The sequence below is a fragment of the Corapipo altera genome, unplaced genomic scaffold, assembly GCF_003945725.1.
Source record: "Corapipo altera isolate COAL_440 unplaced genomic scaffold, ASM394572v1 61411, whole genome shotgun sequence".
Taxonomy (NCBI): domain Eukaryota; kingdom Metazoa; phylum Chordata; class Aves; order Passeriformes; family Pipridae; genus Corapipo; species Corapipo altera.
Window position 1 is genome coordinate 8,520,950 of NW_020884875.1, and position 22,517 is coordinate 8,543,466.

At 37.1% G+C, this 22,517-nt stretch overlaps 1 protein-coding gene across 1 annotated transcript; it reads left to right on the plus strand.

Moving 5' to 3' along the window:
* The first annotated feature begins 606 nt into the window (after positions 1–606).
* RNF180 (ring finger protein 180) lies at positions 607–13,694 on the plus strand. Its single transcript, XM_027634512.1, is given in 5 exon segments — positions 607–969; positions 1,278–1,403; positions 8,164–8,250; positions 12,780–12,958; positions 12,960–13,694. Coding segments are annotated over 5 exon segments (1,347 nt in total). The 3' UTR covers positions 13,552–13,694.
* Positions 13,695–22,517: the final 8,823 nt, after the last annotated feature.

Here is a 22,517-nt window from a genome sequence, read left to right on the forward strand (position 1 = left end):
TCAGGTCATCCCTTTTCCTAGGCAGCTACATCAACACTGTTGGAAAGGAAACAATGCATTCCCGGTGAATATTGGAAAACATACCACTTGTTAGAGATGCTCATAGAGTGCCTGTGAACTGGATATACTGTCCATGTGCCATGAACATGAAAACAGTATATGCACAAATCAATACAGCCCTGCAGTGTGTTTCAGTGTTCAGTTATGCCCTGCATACAGCCTTCAGTATAGTGTTCCTGATATACAATCCCTGTCACAGAACAGCAAAGATACTCTCTAGTTTCTGACTTGCTGTGTGCCAGTTTGGCACTGATCCTTTAAATGCTCACCATGATTTAAGGGGTTATCCCAGTAAAAAGCATATCATATATACCTTACCTTGAACTTAATTTCTGCATCAGGCAGATGCAGGGGTTATACATTGAAATGCAAGGAAAATCACAGAAATTATATACCATAAATGTAGGAGAAAGAGTGAGTACCCAATCACCCCCACAGGCCAACAGCTGAACGGACTCTAATTTTATTTTCCTCAGTAATCTTCCAGCCTTCCTTACTCTCTGTTTGAAGTGCAGCAACCATCAACAGACCGTGAGCTACGAGAACATGTTATCTCCCGTTCTAGTCACAGTATTGCCGCAAGAGGGCAAAACGCAAGAAGGCAAAACACCACGGAGGTGCAAAAACTGCCCCTGGGACTTGCCAGCTCGTGTCCCTTCGCTGCCGCGGTACAGACGCTCACGAAGGGGCCGCCGGGCTGCCTTTCCTTCCACGCAGTCCTCCGTGACGCGCAGAAATTCCCTACAACGATTCATAAGTTTCCTTTGTTCCCCCACCTCACTTCATTCAAAGCTTCCTCCTTTTTCTTGCTGCCCATCAAAACAGTCAGGGGCTACTGACGATACCCAGCACTACCGGCTGGCTCGCACCTGCCGGTGTCTCCGATGTCCTTGGTCCCTCTCTTTGACTGTACCATGTCGGGCCTGAGAGAATGCATTTTTTTGTCCCAGTGTCTATTGAAAAGTTTTGGTTTAGTTCCCCCAAATCCCTCTTCTCCACGGTCGCAGCCTGACGCCAGGGCCGACCCCACCCCGGCTCCATCCCTGCCATTCAGGAGGCGACGGGACGTGCCCCCTCAGGGCTCGGCAGGGCGCGGGCACTGCCCTCCTCCCAGCGGCAGCAGGGCTAGCCCTCAGCCGGCGGAGTCCCAGGCTCCCGGGAGACGAGGGACGTGGCAGCTGCCGGGGAGGACAGGGTGACTCCCTCGGCCGGGCAAGGGCCGCGCTCCCGGAGCGCTTTCCGCCGCCGTTTGTCTCCCGTCTCTTCCCGTTCGCAGGAGCAGCTGCTACTGCGCAACCCCATCCCCGCCCGCTCCAGCGCCGCCACCTCCTCTGCGCTGCCCCGTGAGCTGAGTGGGGCAGGGACGCGCCGCCGCTGCCCGTGGGGCCGAGCCGGGCCCTGGCTGGGCGGGCGCGGTTGCAGAGTGAGCGCGGAGGTGTGGGGACACCTGCCCGGAGCGCCCGAGTCGGGCAGACCCCAGCGCCCGCCTGAGGGGGCGCCCGGCGCGGCGGCGGCAGCAGCGCCGCTCCCCACGGAGCCCCTCAGCACCGCCGCCCCTGGGCCTGACGGGCTCAGCGGTGTCCGGGCACCGGCGGGCGCGGCCGCGGGCAGCTGCAGCACCTGCGGCGGTGCCCTCTGGTGGCTTGCGGCCAGGAGCTCGCGTTACGCTGGGACAAGGAGCCGTGTTCCTGCTTGTTTCATCCTTTGTTTTGAGAAACGGGTAATGTTTGTACGTGCAAGAGCATGAAACAAGCAGTGCTGGTCTCATGGGATCTCAGGGAAGAAAGCGGCTAGGCGCCCATCCCTTGTGTCTGTAGACCCGCTGGGTCGGTTCCCTGTCACAGCTATTTATACACTCCACATCCCAACTGTGCCTGAAGACCTGTCGACTTCAGCATCATGCAGCAGGCGATTTTAGCAAGTTAAGCAATACCTTGCAAGTAGCATTCTTTCCTTTTTTTGTTGTTGTTGTTTTTTTGGTTAACTGTCATTTAATTACATGGGCTAGTCTTGCTACAAGAGTATCACACACTGTCCATCCTCTGTAATAAGCTACTGGTCTAAGATATGGAAGCTGATCACACAACAGTAGCAGAATTGGTAGAACAGTTAATAGTCGAGAAGGAGCTGGCACAGGAGCAGATGGCACAGCTCTTCATGCATCTTGCTGCTTTTCTTCTTTGGCAGCCTGGAGACAGTTCTTTAAATTTTCTTTTCCGTCTTCCCATATAAGTGCTGCTTTATTGAGAAACACTGTTTAAGAAGGAGTTTTTTAAGTGTTTCTTTGAGCAGGAATAATTTGGAGATGAGAAATCAGCAACAAGTTTTTATGTGTACCTTAATGTCTTCCATGAAGGTTTCTCTGTCTGGTGGAGTGTCAGCTTCTCCTTTTCTGTAAGCAGGAACTTATGGTATGGACTCTTGTTTGCTAGGACAGCTCATCTAGCTTCTCTCTGTCATGCTTCTTCAAAGCTGACACTCATCTACTTTTTTCAAGACTCTCAGTAATTAATACTTAAGTTTCTGTGCCCTAATTTCTCTCTGCAACCTAATTATTATTGTAATTTTGATGGCTGCAGTGTTCTGAAAGGATCACAGGTAATTTTTGAACAAAAGACTTTGATAACCACTTGTGCTACTGTACTCATTTTCTCATTTTTATGTATTTGGTAACGAAGGGCGAGATAGTTGAAATTCTAGATAAAATTTCAACACAAATTGAGAGGGTTTTCTTTAGTTCTTCGCTTTGAACATTCAAAAATTTTTAATTGGAGTTTTTTAGCAATCTTTTTGAAGAAGAAATGTCCAAAGCTTAATACATTATGCAATTTGAATTTTACAAGAAATTTAGATATAAGTAGGCATCCTTCATTCTTTTTTTCCCTTGAAAATTTATATGATCTGTTTCGTTTCCTCAGTGCTAGTGAAGCTTCACAGAGTTCGTCATCCATCTTGTATTCAGCAAGAATGGCTGACCCATTTGAAAGAGTTCACAAAATAACAGTGACAGTTGGAGACCAAGAAAGCATGATCTATGGGGAAAGTGATAAAGATTTATTTAGCTCAAAGACAAGTTTGAAGGGGAGATAGTATATAATAAGTGTTTAAAGTTGTTAAATGTTCTTGTACAGAAGAAAAGGAGCCTTTTTGTTCTCTGCATTCACAGAAAATAATGGAAATTACTGGAAAATATAGTTTAGGTGCTAGGGAAAGAGTTAATAAAAGATAAGAAGGTAATGAAATAGTTTTGGAAAGTTGTGAAATCTTCATCAAAGATCTCTAAAAGAAGGCTAGACAAATGATTTTCAAAAAAGGGAACTGGGAATGACTTGGAAAAGAAGTGTTAGGACTCTGGTACTGGTTTTACTGGTCCTGAATCATAGGAAAGGATTTAAAGGTCATCAAACAAAATCCATCAAGGAGCACAGGCTTTTTAACACTCAGATATGTCTACATGCTGTTTTGGAGGCAAACATGAACTCACACAAAGCAACTGATCTGGAAGCACTACAGACAAAACACACATGGCCCAGTGCCAAGCTGAAAAGGCCCACTCAGGGTGACACTGTTTTCTGAGTTCCAAATTGAAAACTTCTATCTTTATGCTGGCACTTTTTGCTGAAAGACAGATCACTTGAACTGCATTTAACTACAAACCCACTTCAAAATCCTATGTTTATATGCTTTTATTTGAGTTCCAATTGAAGTTATGTGCAAATAAAAATAGAAGTAAATGTTGATGTGATAAATCAGAAACATCTCATTTGCTGTTCTCTAACAGAAACCTCTGCAACGTGTTAACATGCATTTGTAGTGTTTCTTCTGTCCTTTGTAAGAACTGCAAAAGGCACATGCATGCAGAATTTTAATAGATCTACAGGAATTTTCCTTTTTAAATACTACTGGGCCAGAAAAACACTGCAACCTCCTGTAACATAGTGTTAAAAAGTATTCACTTGAGCTGGATTTTTTTCCATGTAGTTCACTATCAGCATTCTTGGTTACACAAATTACAACCTGTGCTATAGACTCATTTCTCTTATGTAAGTGTAGTTTTAAATCAACAGTATATGCTGAACTAAGAACCTTTCAAACCATACAAATAAATTAGAAAAAAAAAAAAGACCTATTTTGCAGTAAAAACCGCATGCTTGGAAGATATATAGATAAGAGGGATGTTCAAATCACTTCAAATGTCAGTCATCCTTAGTGAGCCTTTGTTTGCATTACTTTAACCTTGTCTTTTAAATATAGCAAGTGCATTTATTCATCAGTCCTTTATTTGATTGTTGAGGGGTCTAACACCGAGTGGTTTTTACCCTGCTCCAGTGAGCATTATCAGCCTCAAATGAAGCAGCTGTTCAACAGATAGCAAAGCGTCTTTTTCTCTAAGGGGAATAGAATGTATGTAGAGACTTCAGTATACCATTTGAATACACAAATGCAGCATATAAAGATATGTAAGGTGTATATCACTAAGTGTAGACCATTTCTAGAATGTATTTGAATAGATGAGGATATAGCTGTACCTGAAAACAATCTCTGAGCTAGCCTTGTGCATAAAGTCTTTAAGTCCTTTCTGGTTGGACTTGATTTGGGGCTCTCACTGGGCTGTTGTAAAATTAATTAATTCTAGAACTGTGTTAAGAAGCTATGAAGAATTAATTAGAACTGGTTTAAGGTGTTTGAGTGATATAAAGAAATTCATAACTGATAATCATTCTTTCACTACCCTATGATGCCTAATGTTATCATAGCAAAGTGATACAAAGTACTTGTAAAATTTATCAGAGTGTGGATTTACTTTTAAAAAAATCATTCGTAGAAAGGTTCATAATTTTATGCATTCCAGTTTTGAAATGTGTCTGGTACAGAAAGCAGCACTGACACAAGTAGGGTAGTAAAAACTTGAGAGATATCCTGCTTAAGTTAAAACATTTGAATCATCACAGTTTGTCATGAACAAGACGGGTTACTAGTATAGATTCTTACCTTTTACCTAAGTGTATCTTCCCTGGTCTTCTGCTTGGCCACCTTATGTTAAAATACATTAATGGATTCTAAATAAAAATTTATTTTAATTTATTGTGATATTGCAAGAAAATATTTGATGTTTGCCTTAATTTCACTTTTTAAACCTAGAATGGATCTGGTTGTTAAAAGCTGCATGTACACTGGGCCAGGAGTCTAAATTATGCACACATTTCTGTTCATCCAGTATTCCAGACTCTTTAAATTTGTAGAAAAAGTAGAAAATCTGTTGATTGAAGACCTCAGACATAAATGAAAAATAATGAGTAACCTCTCTGTGTGTTTCATAGTCTTTGATTCAGAAAACAAAGCAGAAAAAGGAAAGGTAGAAATAGGGAAAATGCTAAAGTCTATATGACTCAGTAAGGCAAACTGCTCTTCAGACAGCCTGTAGTGAAGGCCTCAGACTTTCTTTCCTTAGTGAAAACTAAATAAAAATTGAAAGTTAAAATAGTTGCAAAATCAGATGTTTGGACTGGTAGAACAGAGATTCTCTTGATACTGATTTTTAGTTTTATACTCCAGCTTCCCCATCAGTGAACACTGTGCACTTTAGCACTGTGAATAAGCATAACTAGTATAGGTCCTTCTTCGCAGGGAGGTCGATACAGGTCTGTGAAAAAGTCTGTTGCCACCAGTAGTGTTGATCCTTCTACACAAAAAAACTTGTAAGGAGCAAGCCTCCAGGGGCATATTGTAAAAGGAGTCTTTGTCTTGCATGGTTTTATGTTGGTATTCAGCTTTGTTATGTGGTATTAGATGTGAGTATGCTTATTTAACGTTTAGGATAGCAATGATTCATTTCTATGGACATATTCTGGGAAAAAGGATGTTCCTTGTCTTTTGTCTAAATATTAGACAGGTTTTTTGCTTGTTTGTTTGTTTGCTTTTGTTTGATTTGGTTTTAGTTATTTTGTTGTTGTTGCTTTCTAATTCTTTTATGCAACCTAGAAATAAAACCAACTGTGTCAGTTTACTATTAAAAGCATCTAGGTGGTATGCTATACAAGATCAAAGAATGTTTGTGAATAAAGTATGTCTCTTCTGCAGTGATGAGAATACTTATAGACTTCAAGGTAACAAGAGACAAGTGGTGGTGTCAGCAAGTGACCAAATTGTATGTTTTGTGGTCTTTACAAATTGACATACAGAACCAAAATATCACAAGCTGAAATAATGAATAACCAAGAGGCTGATGTTCTGCGTTGCTGGAGTTGTAGAAAATAAATAGCAAATTCTGTTTGCCTTGCCAAATGTAATGGAGAAGAACTATCTGAAGTAAGTATACCTTCTTTAGAGTGAGTTTGTAAGTTTCTCCAGTGCTGTTTGTTTTAAATGAAGGAGAAGTATTAGCCTCACTTTGTAATTAATCTTGTATGTCCAAAGTATGGTTTACCCTGCCAGGCTAAAATACAATTTAGTAATTTATATCTTCTTTATTAAAATACACAGAAAGATAATTATACAGAATAAAACTATGACAGAGTATTTCCTACTGGTTTATGATGGAAGTTAGTAATCAAAAGGACCTAGAGTCTTTCCAAATATGCCAAAAAGACTGTGCTTATGTCTGGTGATCTTGAATCAAAGTGAAGAAGCAAATAGAAAAGAAGGTCTTGGTGTTTTTTATTAACACATTAGTAATGCAACAACATTCTTTTTGGCACTGGAGAAGGTTATAACCAGTAGATGCAGAAACAAACTTATTTTTAAGATCATTTTTAATTAGTATTGTTAATAAACCCGATTTTAATCACTCCACTTACAGAGCTTGAGGCCCTGGAATAATTTTCATGCTTTATACTTGAGGGTGTTTTTTGTGAATGGTTTGAAGTGATTTTTAGGGAGGGATGTGAGCATTGCAACTCATTTAATGAAAAAAATGTATCCACTTTTTTAGTAGTGGAAAGGAAGTATCTTTGTCCCTGCCCCATGGTGACGCTTTTAGTTGTGAGTGGAGATCCACCATCATTGACTGAAGTAGCTCTTTCTCTGATTATGTAGACAGAAGATAAAAAAGTGTGTTTTAACACTATATCTGAAGGTGTTGGGAGGCAAAGATAGTACTATGATGAGAAGAATGATATTTTCAGTATGTTGACTTCCTAATGAATTTTAGACCTTCACTCAAAGACACAGCTGAAATATGAGTAAAAAAGAAAAATTGTAGAACAGATTTTAAAACAAATTTTGAAGTTACAAATATAGTGTAAACACTTTAAATTAGAATTATATCCAAATTGAAGTACAGGTACTCTCCACAGATAGGAGGGAGACAATAGTGTAGACATGGTAAATGGACCTATCTGTCTGCTGTTAATACTTGGAGAATTTCTAAAAGCTTCTATCTTCTGTGTATAGTCCCACTTTCAATTTTTATCAGAATGAAACTTATATTCCATAATATAGGAGCCTGCATTTTCCATATTCATAAAATTTAACAACTGCTTTTAGGACTTTCTCACTAGAATTTCCTTATATTTTCAGCCATCTTTATTACTTTAGTTAGGTAATTGTTTTTATTTTAGTACGAGTTAGTGAAATGCTATAGGGTGTTAGATTTATTTTTTTTCTATTTAGTTGATCACACTGTATCAGTAAAAACTCTAAAGTTGCTAAGACTATCTGATTTCTCAGCTAGTTATTCTAAACAGCATTAGAAAATTAATGTGTGTCCTTTGTGCAGTACTGATCACAGTCTTCTTATAAACTGTAACTTACATTTTTCTGATTTTACTGGAAAATTATGCCCACTGATAGCGCTTCTGAAATCATTTTACAAATATTCTTGGAAGAGCTGTAATTGCATGCTCTCTGTTCTTGTAAACAAAACAAAACCACCTCCAGACACCTACATCTCTACTGTGGAGTCTGTCCAATGTCCTTAGATTTAGAAATAGAGAATTATTGACAGCATCTACCTGATTTTTAGAATAAAAAATGCCTAAACATATTTGAGTTTAATCTTTTGTTAATATTTACTGAATTTGGGAAGCTGACTTCTGGCTGTATTCAAAGAAAAAGATCTCACATGAATGTTAAATATCAATACAGTAATTTTTTTTTCAACAGACGTCACAAACTTCAGCTGCTGCTCAGGACTCTTGCAATGTGAACTTAGATACCATTCCAAAGTGGGTGAAATGTGTCATTGAAAAGGTAGATTTTTTTTTTTTCCATCTTTACATTCAAAATGTGAAATAGCTAAGAGGAACAAGTTTCAAGAACACTTTTCTGCCAAGGTCTATTGTATGTTACAGATATCTTATAGCTGAGGGAATTCTTCTCAGTAACTTCTATCACTACCATTTACAGATGTTTTTTTCTCCCTCTAAATGCTGATTTCTTTTGTTTTGTTTTTAATGTATGCAGAAATGCTACAAGTGATAAATTCTGTTTCCTGCTCCTTTATAGATGAGTGTATTGTTTGTCCAAAAAACTGTTATGGGCACCTCTGCATTTGTCAATGCTTTATATTATATTTATTATCTAGGTTTTGGGGTTTGCTTTGTCTTGCTTGCTGTATCTTGTAGTACTAACATATATCTTGACAGTGACAGTAATGAGGCAGAGCAAGGCCTGAGAAACGAATGTGATATTAGCAGAACGAGAATTAGAGAGTAAATTTAGAATCCATGCTCTGAGCAAAAGCATAGAGAACTAAGTCTTAGGAACAGCAGAGATAATAACTCATTAAGGAATGCAGGACACTGACACAAAGGACATAAAGTAAGTACACAGGAAAACAGAGAGAACCAAAAATGCTAACATACACATAAAATAGGCATATGGAGGGGAGACAGAGGAAGATAAGGAAAAAGAGATGAGCCAAGGCCTAGGTACTCTTGCCAAATATCAGGAACTTCTGCCAAATGCACAAGGAAACCATCCAAAGTAGGGAAAAGTCAAAAGTTTATGGCGATGAAGAGGAGGAAAAAGACCCTTCAAGAGGCTGAAGAACAGGAACTACCACCAGGTTTCTCCCCAAATTGAAGACCGTGCGCGTAACTCCGTCTTAACTCCTCCTGTTATGAATATTAAAACTAGATGTTGCAATATTATGAATATTCATGAATAATGATGCAATTGCTTAGCAAAAATTGTATAATAGGATCCAGATGTTCATACTACTTTGAAGCTCTTTTGTCCAGTGTGAGCTGGGAGCCTCCCCAGTGTTGTATTGCAATAAATGCCTCACTACTCAAAGACCTAAACTCTGTCTCTGAGTGGTTTCTCCGCACCTGTTTGGGGCATAAAATTGGCATCAGTAAGAAACAGGTCTCCTCATAAAACTGGACTGAGGGTTTGTTAAGAGATCGGTTTTTGGAATATCATGTGTTGTCTTTTATACTTAATGTGCTATTATGTCATATGAATAGAAAGTAGATACCATCCTGCAAACTAAAAGGTCTGATGACAAGCCAAGTGTCACTGCTTTTGAGTTTTAACTGCTCATTTGAGATTACAAACCATCTCCTAACTTTCCTGTTGTACTGATTGCTTCAGTTGAGTATTTTCTCTAAGTTGTTTTAGGTCTGGAAGTTAATGTTTTTGCATAGATATTAATAAGCAGAAACAGTGCTGTTCTTTTGCCCTACAGATTTTCTTTGATGAGTCTTTGATTGTGATAAGCAAGTGACATCTGCATTCTTTTCTGCTTAGACTTCTGTGTCTAAGCTTTGCTATATTCTAAGTAACTTCTATTCTAACAAATCCACACTGAAATTGATGCACAAAGAAAAACCAAATGTTATAACTAAGCATTTAAAAATTTTAAAAAAATTGTTTTCTCTTCCTTCATTGTACTGCTCTACATTTTATTTTGTTAAACATTAATTAAATTATTTTTAAAATTAGCAGTCTTTTTTTCTTCTATGATGAATAGCAGAATGGTGTATCTGTTTGAGAAACATTGATCTTGGAGGTGCATTGAAAATTATGGGTCATGAGGTATTTTCTCACTTTACAAAATTACCTAATCATGAATCCTTAATCAAAAGGATGCAGTTTTTGACAGTACTTTGCCTGTTGTATTGTTTCAGTAAAATTAGATCCAATATTGATAGTAATATTATTCTTTTCATACCTAACTGTAAAGGAATTCTATTTATCTCTACCTTCAGCATTTGAAAACTTAGAGGGTCAGCTAGGAGACCTGGGAAATACAAAACCCATAGACTGCCCAGAAAAGAGTTGACATATTTGCTCAAGGTTGCAGAGGAGCAGTGCTCCTCTGGTGAAAAAGGCAGAGAACACGATTCTCTGTGAACACCTTCAACATCTTTGTTTTCATTTTGTCATTTAATATCCTAGAAACTCTTGCCTCAAACTCTGGCTTCTCTGGCAAGATCCTGTGATTTAATGGATAAATGTTTGGGGTTTTTAAACAATTCTGAGTTATCTTCAGATCCTCCTGGGCTCTGAATAATTTTGTGATCATGTGTTATTTTCTCCTGTATGACTCCTAAATCAAAAGCTAAATCATTTTACATAAGTGCAAAGTCTATTTGCAGGCTGTAAAAACCCACTGCTTCCCAACCGGTTCTCTTTCGCCATCTGTCCCTGTTCTTAACTGATCTCCTTGGATTTCATGCACATATTAGTGTATAGATAATCTTCAATAATTGTACATAAATACCTAGTGCTGCTAGTGGCCTTTATTGTATTTTTCTTTTCCCCATCACTTATCACTTGTTTTGGCTTCTTTTTCTAACCATTCAAAATTTTTTGTCTTTATGCAGTCCAACATTAAATCTGTGTACCTTCAGTTCCTCTTCAGATCTTGCTAATTTTTCCCCTGCCACCTCCTCCAATGGTAGGCTGTTACTTCTTTTACTGAGTCAGTGCTTTCACAGTCCATTGCCAAATTCATGCTAAATCAGTCTCAGGCTCCTTGGTATCACACCTCATCTCTCAGTCTCTGTGCATAAGGGACATAGACATGTCCTTCTTCTTCATTGCTGGCTCTTGCATTCCCATTTTTACCAGGCTCCTAGCTTTCTTCCCTAATCTTCAGGAATCACTCCTCCTCTCCATTTGAAAATCCAAGATACTATTCCATGCCAGAAAACCTCAATAAAGTTACTAGAAAGTGCTGTTCCCTTAATTTTAGTGCCTAGCCCTTGGCATCACCGAGAGGGTGGTTGGGCACTGGAACAGGCTCCCCAAAAAAGTGGTAACAGCACCAGGCCTGACAGAGTTCAAGAAGCATTTGGATGATAGTCTCAGGCACATGATGCGACTCTTCAGAATGACCATGTACAGGGGCAGGAGTTGGACTTGGTCCTTGTGAGTCCCAACTCAGCATATTCTGAGACTGTGTGCTCTGTGATCTCAAAATGGAGTACTGGAGAGTAAATCTCTGAAGGAACCTAATTTCTTTTTGGTAATGGCATATGCACATGAGGACAGCCTCATAAACTGACAGATTGTGCATGTTCAAGGAATTTTGAAGGATTTGAAAGCCTTTGCTCATATGTAAACTGGCCTTTGGTTATATATTAACTAATCTTTTTTTTTCTCCAAGTTAAAAACCTGTCCAGATTTAAACAGATTCTCATAGGTGTGATACAAGGCACATCTTTGGTGCTTCGTGTAATTTTGAGGTTTTAACTCACAAGGCAGGAGTAAGTTTCTCTGTTAAGTGTTTCCAGAACATTTTCTAGCACTGTGTGTGAAAAATAACCTTTTTTTTCCACACAAGTTGATGGGGTTTTTTTCCTGAAACTGCAAAATTTGTTTTACTGAAATTTGGTATAGCTTTCAATCAGACAAGTACCAGTCATCAGTCTTCCCAAATTACCTTGAAAGCCATTTGCAACTGAAAGCAGTGCTTAAACCAGAAATGTTGGGCAGCTTCTGTATTCATGGCTCAACCTCACTTTAGAAACATTAGTGAATAAAGTGTGACTGGAGTTGATAATGTTTCTCATCTGATCTTTGCTCCTACAAAGACCTGCATAACTTTAATCCTCAACAGTGTTCCTCTTGACAGATTACTATATTTACAGAAGGTACTAGTAGTTGTGTAAATATGTTGTACTAATAATTGTGTAATTATTTAGGAGTTCAAAGATTTTTGACATATATTTTCTTTTGAAAAGGTGACTTCAGGATTGAAATTAAATTCATAAAATTACAAATAATGAAAATAACTGTGTCCATGTAGAGTTTTAAGGATTTGTCATGGTCTCTGCACAGAGATTGTGTTGTAAACCTACATACACCAAGATACATTTCAAGCTTTTGTGGGGTAAATAAACTGAAAAACTATATTCTTTTTGTAAGGTATGTCCTTCCACTGTACTTAGTATGCAAGAGTTTATGGATTTCCAGCACTCAGAAAATTCAGTGGAGAAACTGTGCTTGCCAATTCCAGATTAACAAATGGCAAACTGATTTCACTGCTTTAAGAATCTAATGTTTTCATTAGTATTGCAGCATTATTCTATCTCTGGACAAGTTTTAAACATATTTCAAAGCTCCTGCATTTTGAAATATGTGTTACAGGTTTCTTAGTTAACAGTAGCAAGCAGAGTTTTGACCAGAAGGTTATCTGTGGTGGATTTTCTTTCTACGGTGAAGTCTCTCACCCTTTGACTAAAGGAGAAAATAACTCTAATGATCATTTCTTACTCATTTGTTTTCAGTGAACATGATGGGTATTTTCCTTCTTTTCTTGTCAATAGGCAGAGTGGACAATTGGAAAACTGCACTGTCCATTCTGTGAGGCCTGCTTAGTGGGCTTTAACTTTGTTTGCAACAAAAGGTATTTCTGTGGACAGTTAGTAAATATACATTTCTGCAAAACTCAGACTGACTCTCAACCATCTTTCTCTGTTAAATTGTCAAAATCATCAGGAAAACATTAGCCTCAAAAATCAGTCTGGTTTTAGCAAGGATACCTGCCACGAAGTGGTAACTGCAACTTTGCAAATCAAAAGTCAAGGACTTCCCTACATGGCCAGAAATAATAATGGTCCTGGAAAATTAATAGAAGCACTTTGTCTAGAAGTAGAAGCTCCAAGATATGAGATGAAAAGTAAAAAACTTCCCTTAAGGGCATTAAACCAGAACAGAAATCTCTCTTCTTCCTATCCTATAAATGATGCATGCACTGTAAAAACTTTTCACAGAAGATCACGTAGTTTGGATTTACATATCAGAGAGAGACTGTTTTTGTCACCTGTGTTATATGAAACTTGCAGTATGGGAACTATTTACCATGGCCAAAATGAAAACCCACCTGTTTACTCACAGGGTGGCTTGCAATTAGAGTCCAATAGGAAAGTAGTTCTTTTCAGGACCTGTGTAGTTCTAGTGCTGCCAAACTACAAAACCAATTTCAAGTTACATCCTTTACCACATTACTGCACAGAGGAACAGAAAGTGAGTGTGATTTTGGAGCTCGTGGACAACCTTCTGCAAGTATTGTTGCTGATAGGTCACCATTTGTGCTGAAACTTTCTTCACCTATGAGGGCTGTAGAAGACAAAGAGTACCTCACACCTGTTGGTCTTGTGCAGCCTTTGGTATTTCCTTCAACCAAAAACTGAGAAAGAGAGAAAGAAGCAAGTTGAAAAGCCTGAGGAGAAAGCAAAGATGGTGAGAACAATGACTACAGAACCAAGTAGGTGATGAAAATTAATTATGCTACTTTTTTTGGTAAAGTTTGATTTACTTATTCTGACGTTCTTCTTATGCTATCTCTTAATACTATTATAATGTGGAACTGTCCAGAGTCAGGTATCCTGCAAACAAGGATTTATGACCCCTTCCTACATGTATTTTTTTGATAATTGAATCACATTTTTTTCTGTGCAAAATCCAACAACAGTGAGTTGGCCTTCTTATTGTTTTATGATGTAATAATAAATTTGAAGAGGGGGAAAAGGCAGTGAAATACAGTGAAATTTAATCAGATTAAGTGATTAAAGAAAAATTAAACATTTAAATCTTCTAAATGAGAAACTCTAGCATTTCGGTGTTACTAAAGTTTTAACCGATGGCATTTTGAGTTAACTTCACAGTTAAGAATGTTTTAAAAGATGTTTGCATTTATTATTATCGTAACATAAATATTTTTCTGTGACTAAAGATTTGATTGTAGCTACTTAAAATATTAGTCTTTAGTAGGTAAATATTTTGTCTACAAATCTAACATAAAATATTATGTATTCTTACCAACTGTACAACCATAGTTTCCTTCTTTCAACCATCTAAATCAGAACAGAATTAAAGGCCATAGATAGTCATGCAATTTTTGGTGGAAGGCAAAGGAAAAAGGCCACAAATATGTCTCAAAATGCTTAAGACAGTTTTTGTTTTCTCTGAAACTTAGTAGAAAGACTAATGATATATGTGCCTTTAAAAGAAGATTTCTCATCATAAATTTCTGTGTGGTCATCATAAATACTGTGTGATCAGCAAGAGCAAACACACTAATCAGATAAGTAGTATCTATTCAAGAAATTTTTCCTGCTTTGGGTAGGTTTGTCATTGTGAATTCAAGATTAAGAGAGAGAGAGAGTTTGAGGCTGTCTCTCTCTCAATTAAATGTGAGAACCAGCTTGAAAATGTAATGGGTCTGGGACATGCTATGAGACTTTTCAGTATGGTATGCATACTGAAGAGTCTTCATCTTTCATTTTTGAGAAGGGTTTTTGTTTTGCCCAAAGACTTAAATTGACATTGTGGCCTTTTGAACAAAATTTGTTCTTATTTTGTAAAATGCATCTCTGAAGCTGAGAGTAAAGAACATTTCCAAGGTTTGGATGTCTTAATACTGAATACTGGTTTTCTAATAAGTCTAAAGATTCTTAAGTATCTGAGTCCCTAAAGTGGCTATAAAAATTCCAGGCCTAAATGGTGATGCACAAGAACAGTGTACATGAGTATTTGCAAAGTTGTATCATCTACAGTCTCTCAAGACACTTTAACCTTTGTTAGATGTTACTTTCAAGAGTAAAATGTTATACAAAATTTCCAAATTTGTGATACGTAAGAAAGAAAATACTTTCAGCTCTTATTCTTGTTAAAACTTACTTAACCAATTGCTACATTATTTCAGTTATTTACATTACATAGCAAATTATATAGAGTTGTTAAATCTGATAAGACTCATCAGTAAGCGTACGGTTTACAAAGGAAAAAAAAATTAAAATTAGTATGTAAACTAAATGATCTGAGTTTGAATAGTAGTTTTAAGAAGAATGTATTTTGAATTTGCATTGATTTCTTTAACCTTGGTGAGAATCTGCAGTCATGGCATGGAGTATTTAAATGAGTCTACTTCTCAGACTGTGTCAAGCAGCATGTGTGAATAGTGCAGCTGTGTTTCTGATCACTGAGATATCTTCCCAGGAATATGTGAATCTAGAAAATCACATCCTCTGTACAGTCTGATGTGTCGCAAATAGAGATGATCCTCTGCCGCCACACACTCCATTTCGCAGCAGCTCACCTCTGGTGTCAGTATCCTCCCTTTTCTTGCAAGTTCTACTTGCCATTGTTTTTCTTTAGCATGCTAACAATCCTCGTTGTCAAAATGTGCATTTTGTTGCTGTGGTATTTTCAATAGGAAGCTGATCTGTGGTACTTCATAACCATGATTTCTAACATACTTACCATGTATTCTTAAGCAATCAGTAAAACTTCATGAAGAGAAAAAAGCATAAACCTCTGAGGATATGAAGTGAAAGAATTTTGATAAATGACAATTGGAAGTATATAATTTAAACGCTCTTTTAAGATGTACTGATATGAGGTGAATACCTTCTACGCTATTAAAGGTATGGTGCATCTCATTTTTATCTTTAATTAAAGTTTTTCTGGAAAGCAAGCCAAAGAAAGCAGACCTGTTCAGCCTTTGGAATTTCGTTGTTAAATGCATGGGCTGCTCTTCTAAGTTTATTTTGTTATGAGATAACTTACCTGCTAAGGGATTTTTTCTGTCCTTCAGAAAACCAAAGTGTGACCATAAATGTTGTGTTGTGACAAAATGCAACTATTTTATTAAATTGAAGTATATACGCCTTGCATTGTAAATAGGAGCAATTCTGTGAGCTCCTGAACTGCACTTGTCTCCAGAGGCTTGCACTGGTGCAGATTCTGAGGTGTAGGTGCAGACCTGAGCAGCTATCCAACAGCAGAGGGACCCAAGCTTCCTCTGTCTGTTCTGCAAGGGACTGCTCTTAATGCCTGTGAGGGGGATGCTTGCATTTTGTGTGCGTGTGCACATCTGTGTTCATAGGGGATTTTTAGGTTTCTGTTAGGGTATGATTATATTGTTGGTGCATGATAATTATATAAATTCTTAAGGTATGACAATAACTACTTAAGTCTAGGAATTGCCAGTATTAGTAATGGTTCTTGTTATTGTTGCTATAACTAGGAAGATGAAGTATTCCTTTTAAACATTCCATTTTGGGTATATCTTGTTATATATTTACGTTGTTTGTTAATGCATGAAGCTTGTATTAATTTTCTGAAAGATCTCAGACAAAAATACCATTTGTGGCTCTTCCAGTTATATTTCCTTTCTCCTCACAGTCATTTTACGTAGAGGAAGGCTATATAGTCAGCTTCAAAACTGCAATATCCTCTTGGAAATGATCCTGATTCACTGGGGAAAAAAATATTGGCATTTTTTTGCGTCATTTCTTAATGACACTTCACGGGTTCTTTTGTATCTTTTTGAGAACATCAGTGTTTGTCTTACAGAGGTGACTAATGCTTTCTTGGAAACTCAGTTTCCAAGAAGTGAGTTTGTGTTCATGCTCACAGTGTTAATCTGAACTTAGGAGAAACAGGTAAGATACTGCATAGTTTATCCACACTGTCAGGTTCTGTTATCTCAGCCTGCAGCCTTGAGTTTTCATGTCCGTAATCATGTCCTCTAGCAACTGACAGTTTTGTAGTGAAGGTGTTAGGCTTCAAAGGCTTAATTTCTGACCAAAGTTCGCTTAATCTATGCAAGTCTCTTTTTCATGTATAAATTGGTGTACAATTCTTTTTCTTGCATTGTCATGTTTGTATTGAAACTGTAAATGCGTCAAGAGTTTAGTTTTGCATTTATACACTTGGATTTCAGTCACTCTTTCTGTGATGATACTCATTACAAGAATTATCCTCAAACTATTTATGGATTTCTCAACTGGCTGCTGAAGCGCTAAAAGCATTATTTAGTGTTGGCACCAAAGTAAATCAGGAAGGGAATGAGTTGAAATAAAATCACAGCTACAGTAGGCAAGCAGTATCTACAAAGTTTCAGCTGAGACCTTTCTTAGGGAATTATGAGGACCTGGAGGAATACTATATCTTCCTTAAGTGACTTAAAGAGAAATGAAGATTAAATATTAATGTAAAGCTTTTCAACCTGTGAAAGAGGGAAACTCTAATTTCAGAGTTTGAGAACCACTCCTGCTCTTATGTTTAAGGCATTCTTACGTTTAAATCCTTCACTGAGAGCTGATGGTTTCTTTCTATTTACCCCAGAATCTATTTGTGGTCATTTTTGTGTGTTTGGTTACAAATTTCTTTACCTTCGCTCTCTTTTTACTGGTCTCCAGCTTCCTGCTACATCCAAATTACTGTATGCAGTTCCTTTCATGTGAGATACAGTTACTTTTTTCTGTTGGTTCTCCTTGAAACCATTCTGTGCAGGGCCAAGTCTGCATTTCTTTAACAGACCTCTGAAAAATTTCTCAGAGCTGTTGTAGTCTCCAGCGCCAAGCCAGTGCCCCTTTTCATGTGATCCTAGGCTTGTACTCCTCCATGTTGCATCCTGGGTCTCCATTTCTTAATACCTCTGCTGTCTTTAGCAGGCCTGCATTTCTTTACATCACTGTATTACAAATGCAGCTATCTAATTATACATGGAACAGCTGCTGTCAGTGGTTGCACCATACAAAGATAGCAAAGGTAAAACAAATTGGCCAGAGAGACATCTGGTCAGTTAGAAAAATTGGTGTCACAGCTAAATGAAGTAAAACCAAGCAGCAGGTGGGGCAGAGGGAGTTCAGCCAGAGCAACCATGGCCAGCGTCAGCCCTGATGCCTCAGAAGTTCAGTGCTGAGCTTGTAGCTGTTCCTAGAACATAGCATTACAGGGCTATGTAGTTACAAGGAGCAGTATCTGTCTTGACTTGCTGATAAAAGGAGGGGAGAAATTTTGGGCATGAGTTTGTCTTATCTTTGCTTTTGCTCTGGCTGTAACTATTGTTACTGCATGGTGATTTTGTACTTATCACATTAATTCTGTCACTGATTATAAACTGGATTAAGAAGAAGGTAATAAGAGTAATGGATTCATATCCAAATGCATGACTTACCTTTGTTAAATTGCAGCTGTGGTTTCTGTAGCAATTGTATCTGAGTAAAAAAGCGCATCTGCTGGTTTCTGAGATGTGTCTGGAGCTCCTGTTGCAAGTCTTTAAACTCCAGCACTTTTGAGTTTAATTACTTTTAGCTGCACTCTTTTTATGCTGTTATTTGAGATTTCAGCTTTAAAGGTGTTGTCTGACCTGGCCTCTTCTAGTGTTTAATAGGTCTTTTACACAATTTGGTGCTAATAATAACCAGTGGGATAGAGAGCTTTGCAAATTTGCTAGGGATTCGTCAGGAAGAAACTTTGCTTGCATTGTGTTATGAGTTGTGTTGTAAATTACTTAACCCCTAAATCAAGTGTTGGAAAGGAGCAAAAATTGTTCAGGATGCTACAGGATAAATACATTGTATCAGGATTGTCTCAGTGTATCTGTATGTAATCTAATATATTTGTGATCATCTTGAAGCTAGATTATACAGACTAGACTACAGTGTAGCTGCACTGTGATAATAGCTTTACTGAAGGCCAAAATAGCTGGCTGTGCTGTGATCATATTCCTTCATTTAAGTGAAATAAATGTTAATAAGTTCCTTGTCTATAAACTGTTTTTAGAATGTACTGATTTTATAGAATGATCTCAACATAGCAGAATTCCATGAGCTGTTATGCATTTTGTGCCTGTCTTGCAAAAGAGGGAGAGGATCATCTGCTACTTCCTGTTCCAGGCCATCTTTGGTGGTTAGTGTGCTAAGAAAAGACAGTAGTGTTCACTGACATATTTTTGCTTTTTCTGCTTCTTGGTAATGTGTAGTTTTTCTCAAGAGGGATGCATGAAGTCTCCATATTGCAGCCACCTCTACCTTAAATAGTAATATTTTACTGATAGTCCTACAACCAAAAGATCAGTAGTTGTGGTAATGTATCTTACTGGACGAAAACCCCAAAAGAAAGAAACTAAGCCCATTTAAGTGAATTACATATTTTATTGTTGACTGTTTGCCAAAAAAAAAAATGTTCTTTAATAAATAACCACAGAATGATTGTTGCTGTTCCAAGGCTATATTGATTGCTATTCCAAGAAAATATTGATGATTAGCCTAAAATTATAGAAACACTGTATGCTTTTTTTTATATATAAAAGGTAAGGTTTAGAAACTATTATTTTAGTTTTCTAGAAGCTCACAGACCACTTAAATCATAAGAATTTATGAGACTTGCAGTCCCTCAGCTGAGAAAGACAATGACCTTTTTGTGGAGGTGGGTTGCAGTATTGTGCAGTTAGGTCAATCCCATAATTTGAGCAGGGATTTTTATTAGAAAGGTAGAGTGAAGAGCAGACTAAATTGCAATTATAAAGATACCTTGTGGCAGACGAAAATCAAAGTTCAACAATGGCATGAAGAATACAAGAGTACTTTCATATTTATGAGTGTTACTGTGTATTACTAGAAGAACATCAAATACACAGTAAGGAGAAAATTTAAGATAGAATTTTACAAAAGAAAATAATGTATTTTTTAAATTTGACAGAATTTTTTGCCCCTAGTTCTAGATTTTTACAAATTATTACTACCTCAGTGACTATTTCTCTTTGATTTTCATGGTACCAAACTCTCTGAATACATATAAACTGAGATAAATTAAATGTGACTTGCATGGAGATTTATGTTAAATGTTGGTCTTGGTTCTTAAAATTAAAAAATCCTTTTTTTTTAAGGAAAATAAAATTCCTAACATATGGGACCATTAAAGCTCTCTACTATTTCATAGAATCAGAATCATAGAATGATTTGAATTGGAAGGGAAATTAAAATCATCTGGTTCCAACCCTTCTGCCATGGGCAGGGACACCTTCCGCTAGACCAGGTTGCTCAAAGCCCCATCTAACCTGGCCTTGAACACTTCCAGGGATGAGGAAACCACAACTATTTCTTCATGCTTTGTAGCAGACAATGTATCTATGAATGTTTCTAATCCATGACCCCCCATTAACTTTTATGGTACCTAACCCCTAAGCATTTTTTCCTCATGTCTGCTTTTGAGAAAAAGTAATGCTATCTGAAAATATTTTTTTTTATCCTTCTTTCACTACATTAGGTGAAACTGCAGGCAGTCACTGAGAAATCACGGTATGCATTCAAAAGATGTCATGCTAACAGAACAGATTAGATTTCATACAAACACTATTTTTGAAGTTGATAAGGAATCAATGATTCTAGTAGGAAATGGCAAAGTCAAAGTAGCAAATTAGTGAAATGAATTATTATGTATAGTACTGCAAAATACTGAAGAGGTGTTGTACGGTAATTGCATTTCGGAATTAAGGAAATAACACAAAAGTAAGGACAGATAGCACCTATTATTACAGCTGAAGAAACTGGCAGTCTTTTGGGCATATGAATGTCTTTTTCACATACAAAGTAAAAGTTAGGTAAAAAAAAGTTTTTTGTGTTATGACCTGCATCCATACAACTGTAAAGCTGCAACCACATAATTTTTTTAAGCTAGTTACTGCCAAGACTTTATTCAGAACAGCGCTTTTTCTAATATCATGTGATTCCCAAATCCTTTATATCAGCAGCTAAATTAAAATGATTACACATCAGAAGGATTCCCTTATGGATGACTTAGCTAAAAACATACTTCACATTTAATACAATTCAGAACTGGGGAGGGTGGAGTGTGGGGTTGGTTGGTTTGCAGGTTTTTTTCATTTGCTTTCAAGAGTATGTCTGCTTTATGAGAGAATGATAGAAATCTGCCAGTTCCCACTGTCAGTAATTTTTGAAAATGCTGTCAGTCAGAAGAAACATATTTATTACACAAGGCTTTCTCCCTATAGTCTCTATAAAAGAAATCCTGCAGTTTGACAAAAGGTTAATAAAATCTTAATATTTTGTAGCTCAAAAAGTTGAAGTGATCTTATTTTCATATTTTATATATCTCATTTTCTTTTGTGTACAGAGTGAGGAGAGCTTGCATTACTTGGACTAATCAACTTTGTATGATTAGTAAAAGTATGCAGCATCAAATGATGTTATGAATGCTCAAAGAAATAAATAATTTCATGGTTCTCCCAACTTTTAATGACATTATTTATTTCATTTTTATGCTCTTCAATGGCTTTTAAAAGCTATTTTGAGTTTTGATTTGGATTTAAGAGTTCTTGCTAAAGTACACTCCTAATACAAATTCTGAAGCAAATTGAAAATAATTAGCTAGCAGCTTGAGAACTAGAATGTGATCTTATCTAAGGGAGACTGAGTGGAAGCAACTGGCGAAGAAAGATGATTCTCAATTTCTTCCATAAATGCAAAAATTTTAATTCATGTTTTGGTAAAAACTGTATAGAAAATGAAGAAATGTTTAACCAAAAACAGAGTAAGAAAAAAGAATTCTGTGGACTTTTTTAAAAGTCTAATTAAAAGGTGAAAATAGATGTAACTTAGAATGTCTCAGCTTCCATTTTCAGATTAAAATTACTATGTCTCAGGAAGAGGAGAGCTAGAATTGCAGTGCAACTCTGAAATGCATTTTGCTGTGCATTTTACTGTGCCACTCCCATCTGTGTGCTTACTCTGCTGTTTTTCTTGTCATATTAATTTTCATACCAAGCAATCTATTAAGAAAATAAGTCATAGAAAGCATTTAATTAATAAAAAACAGAGCAAAGAACATTCATTAAACCATGAAAATGTTCATACATGCTGAAGGAAGAAAAATGCATTTCAGCCACAATTGATGATGTGACAAATTTTATTTGGGTAACTGCTAATCTTTAGGAAATTTGAAGAAGTCAAGTACACATAGGAGACTCTTAAATGCTCTAATGTATGAAATGCTGTACTTGAACTTTGCAAAAGGAAAAGATACCATTCACAGGGCAAAAATCTGTAGAAACCAACCCCACTGTAGCAGATCAGCTAGCACTGGCACGTCCAGAAGAGCATGTCCTAGATAGAAGCTGCTCTTCTTCTGTCAGATTAATTTGCTTTTATTCTTAAAGTCTGGTGCATACCAAATACACTTATCAATGGTTTAGAGAATTACTTGTTTGTTTTATTGACAACATTAGAAAATAGGATTCTAGAATAGTAAAG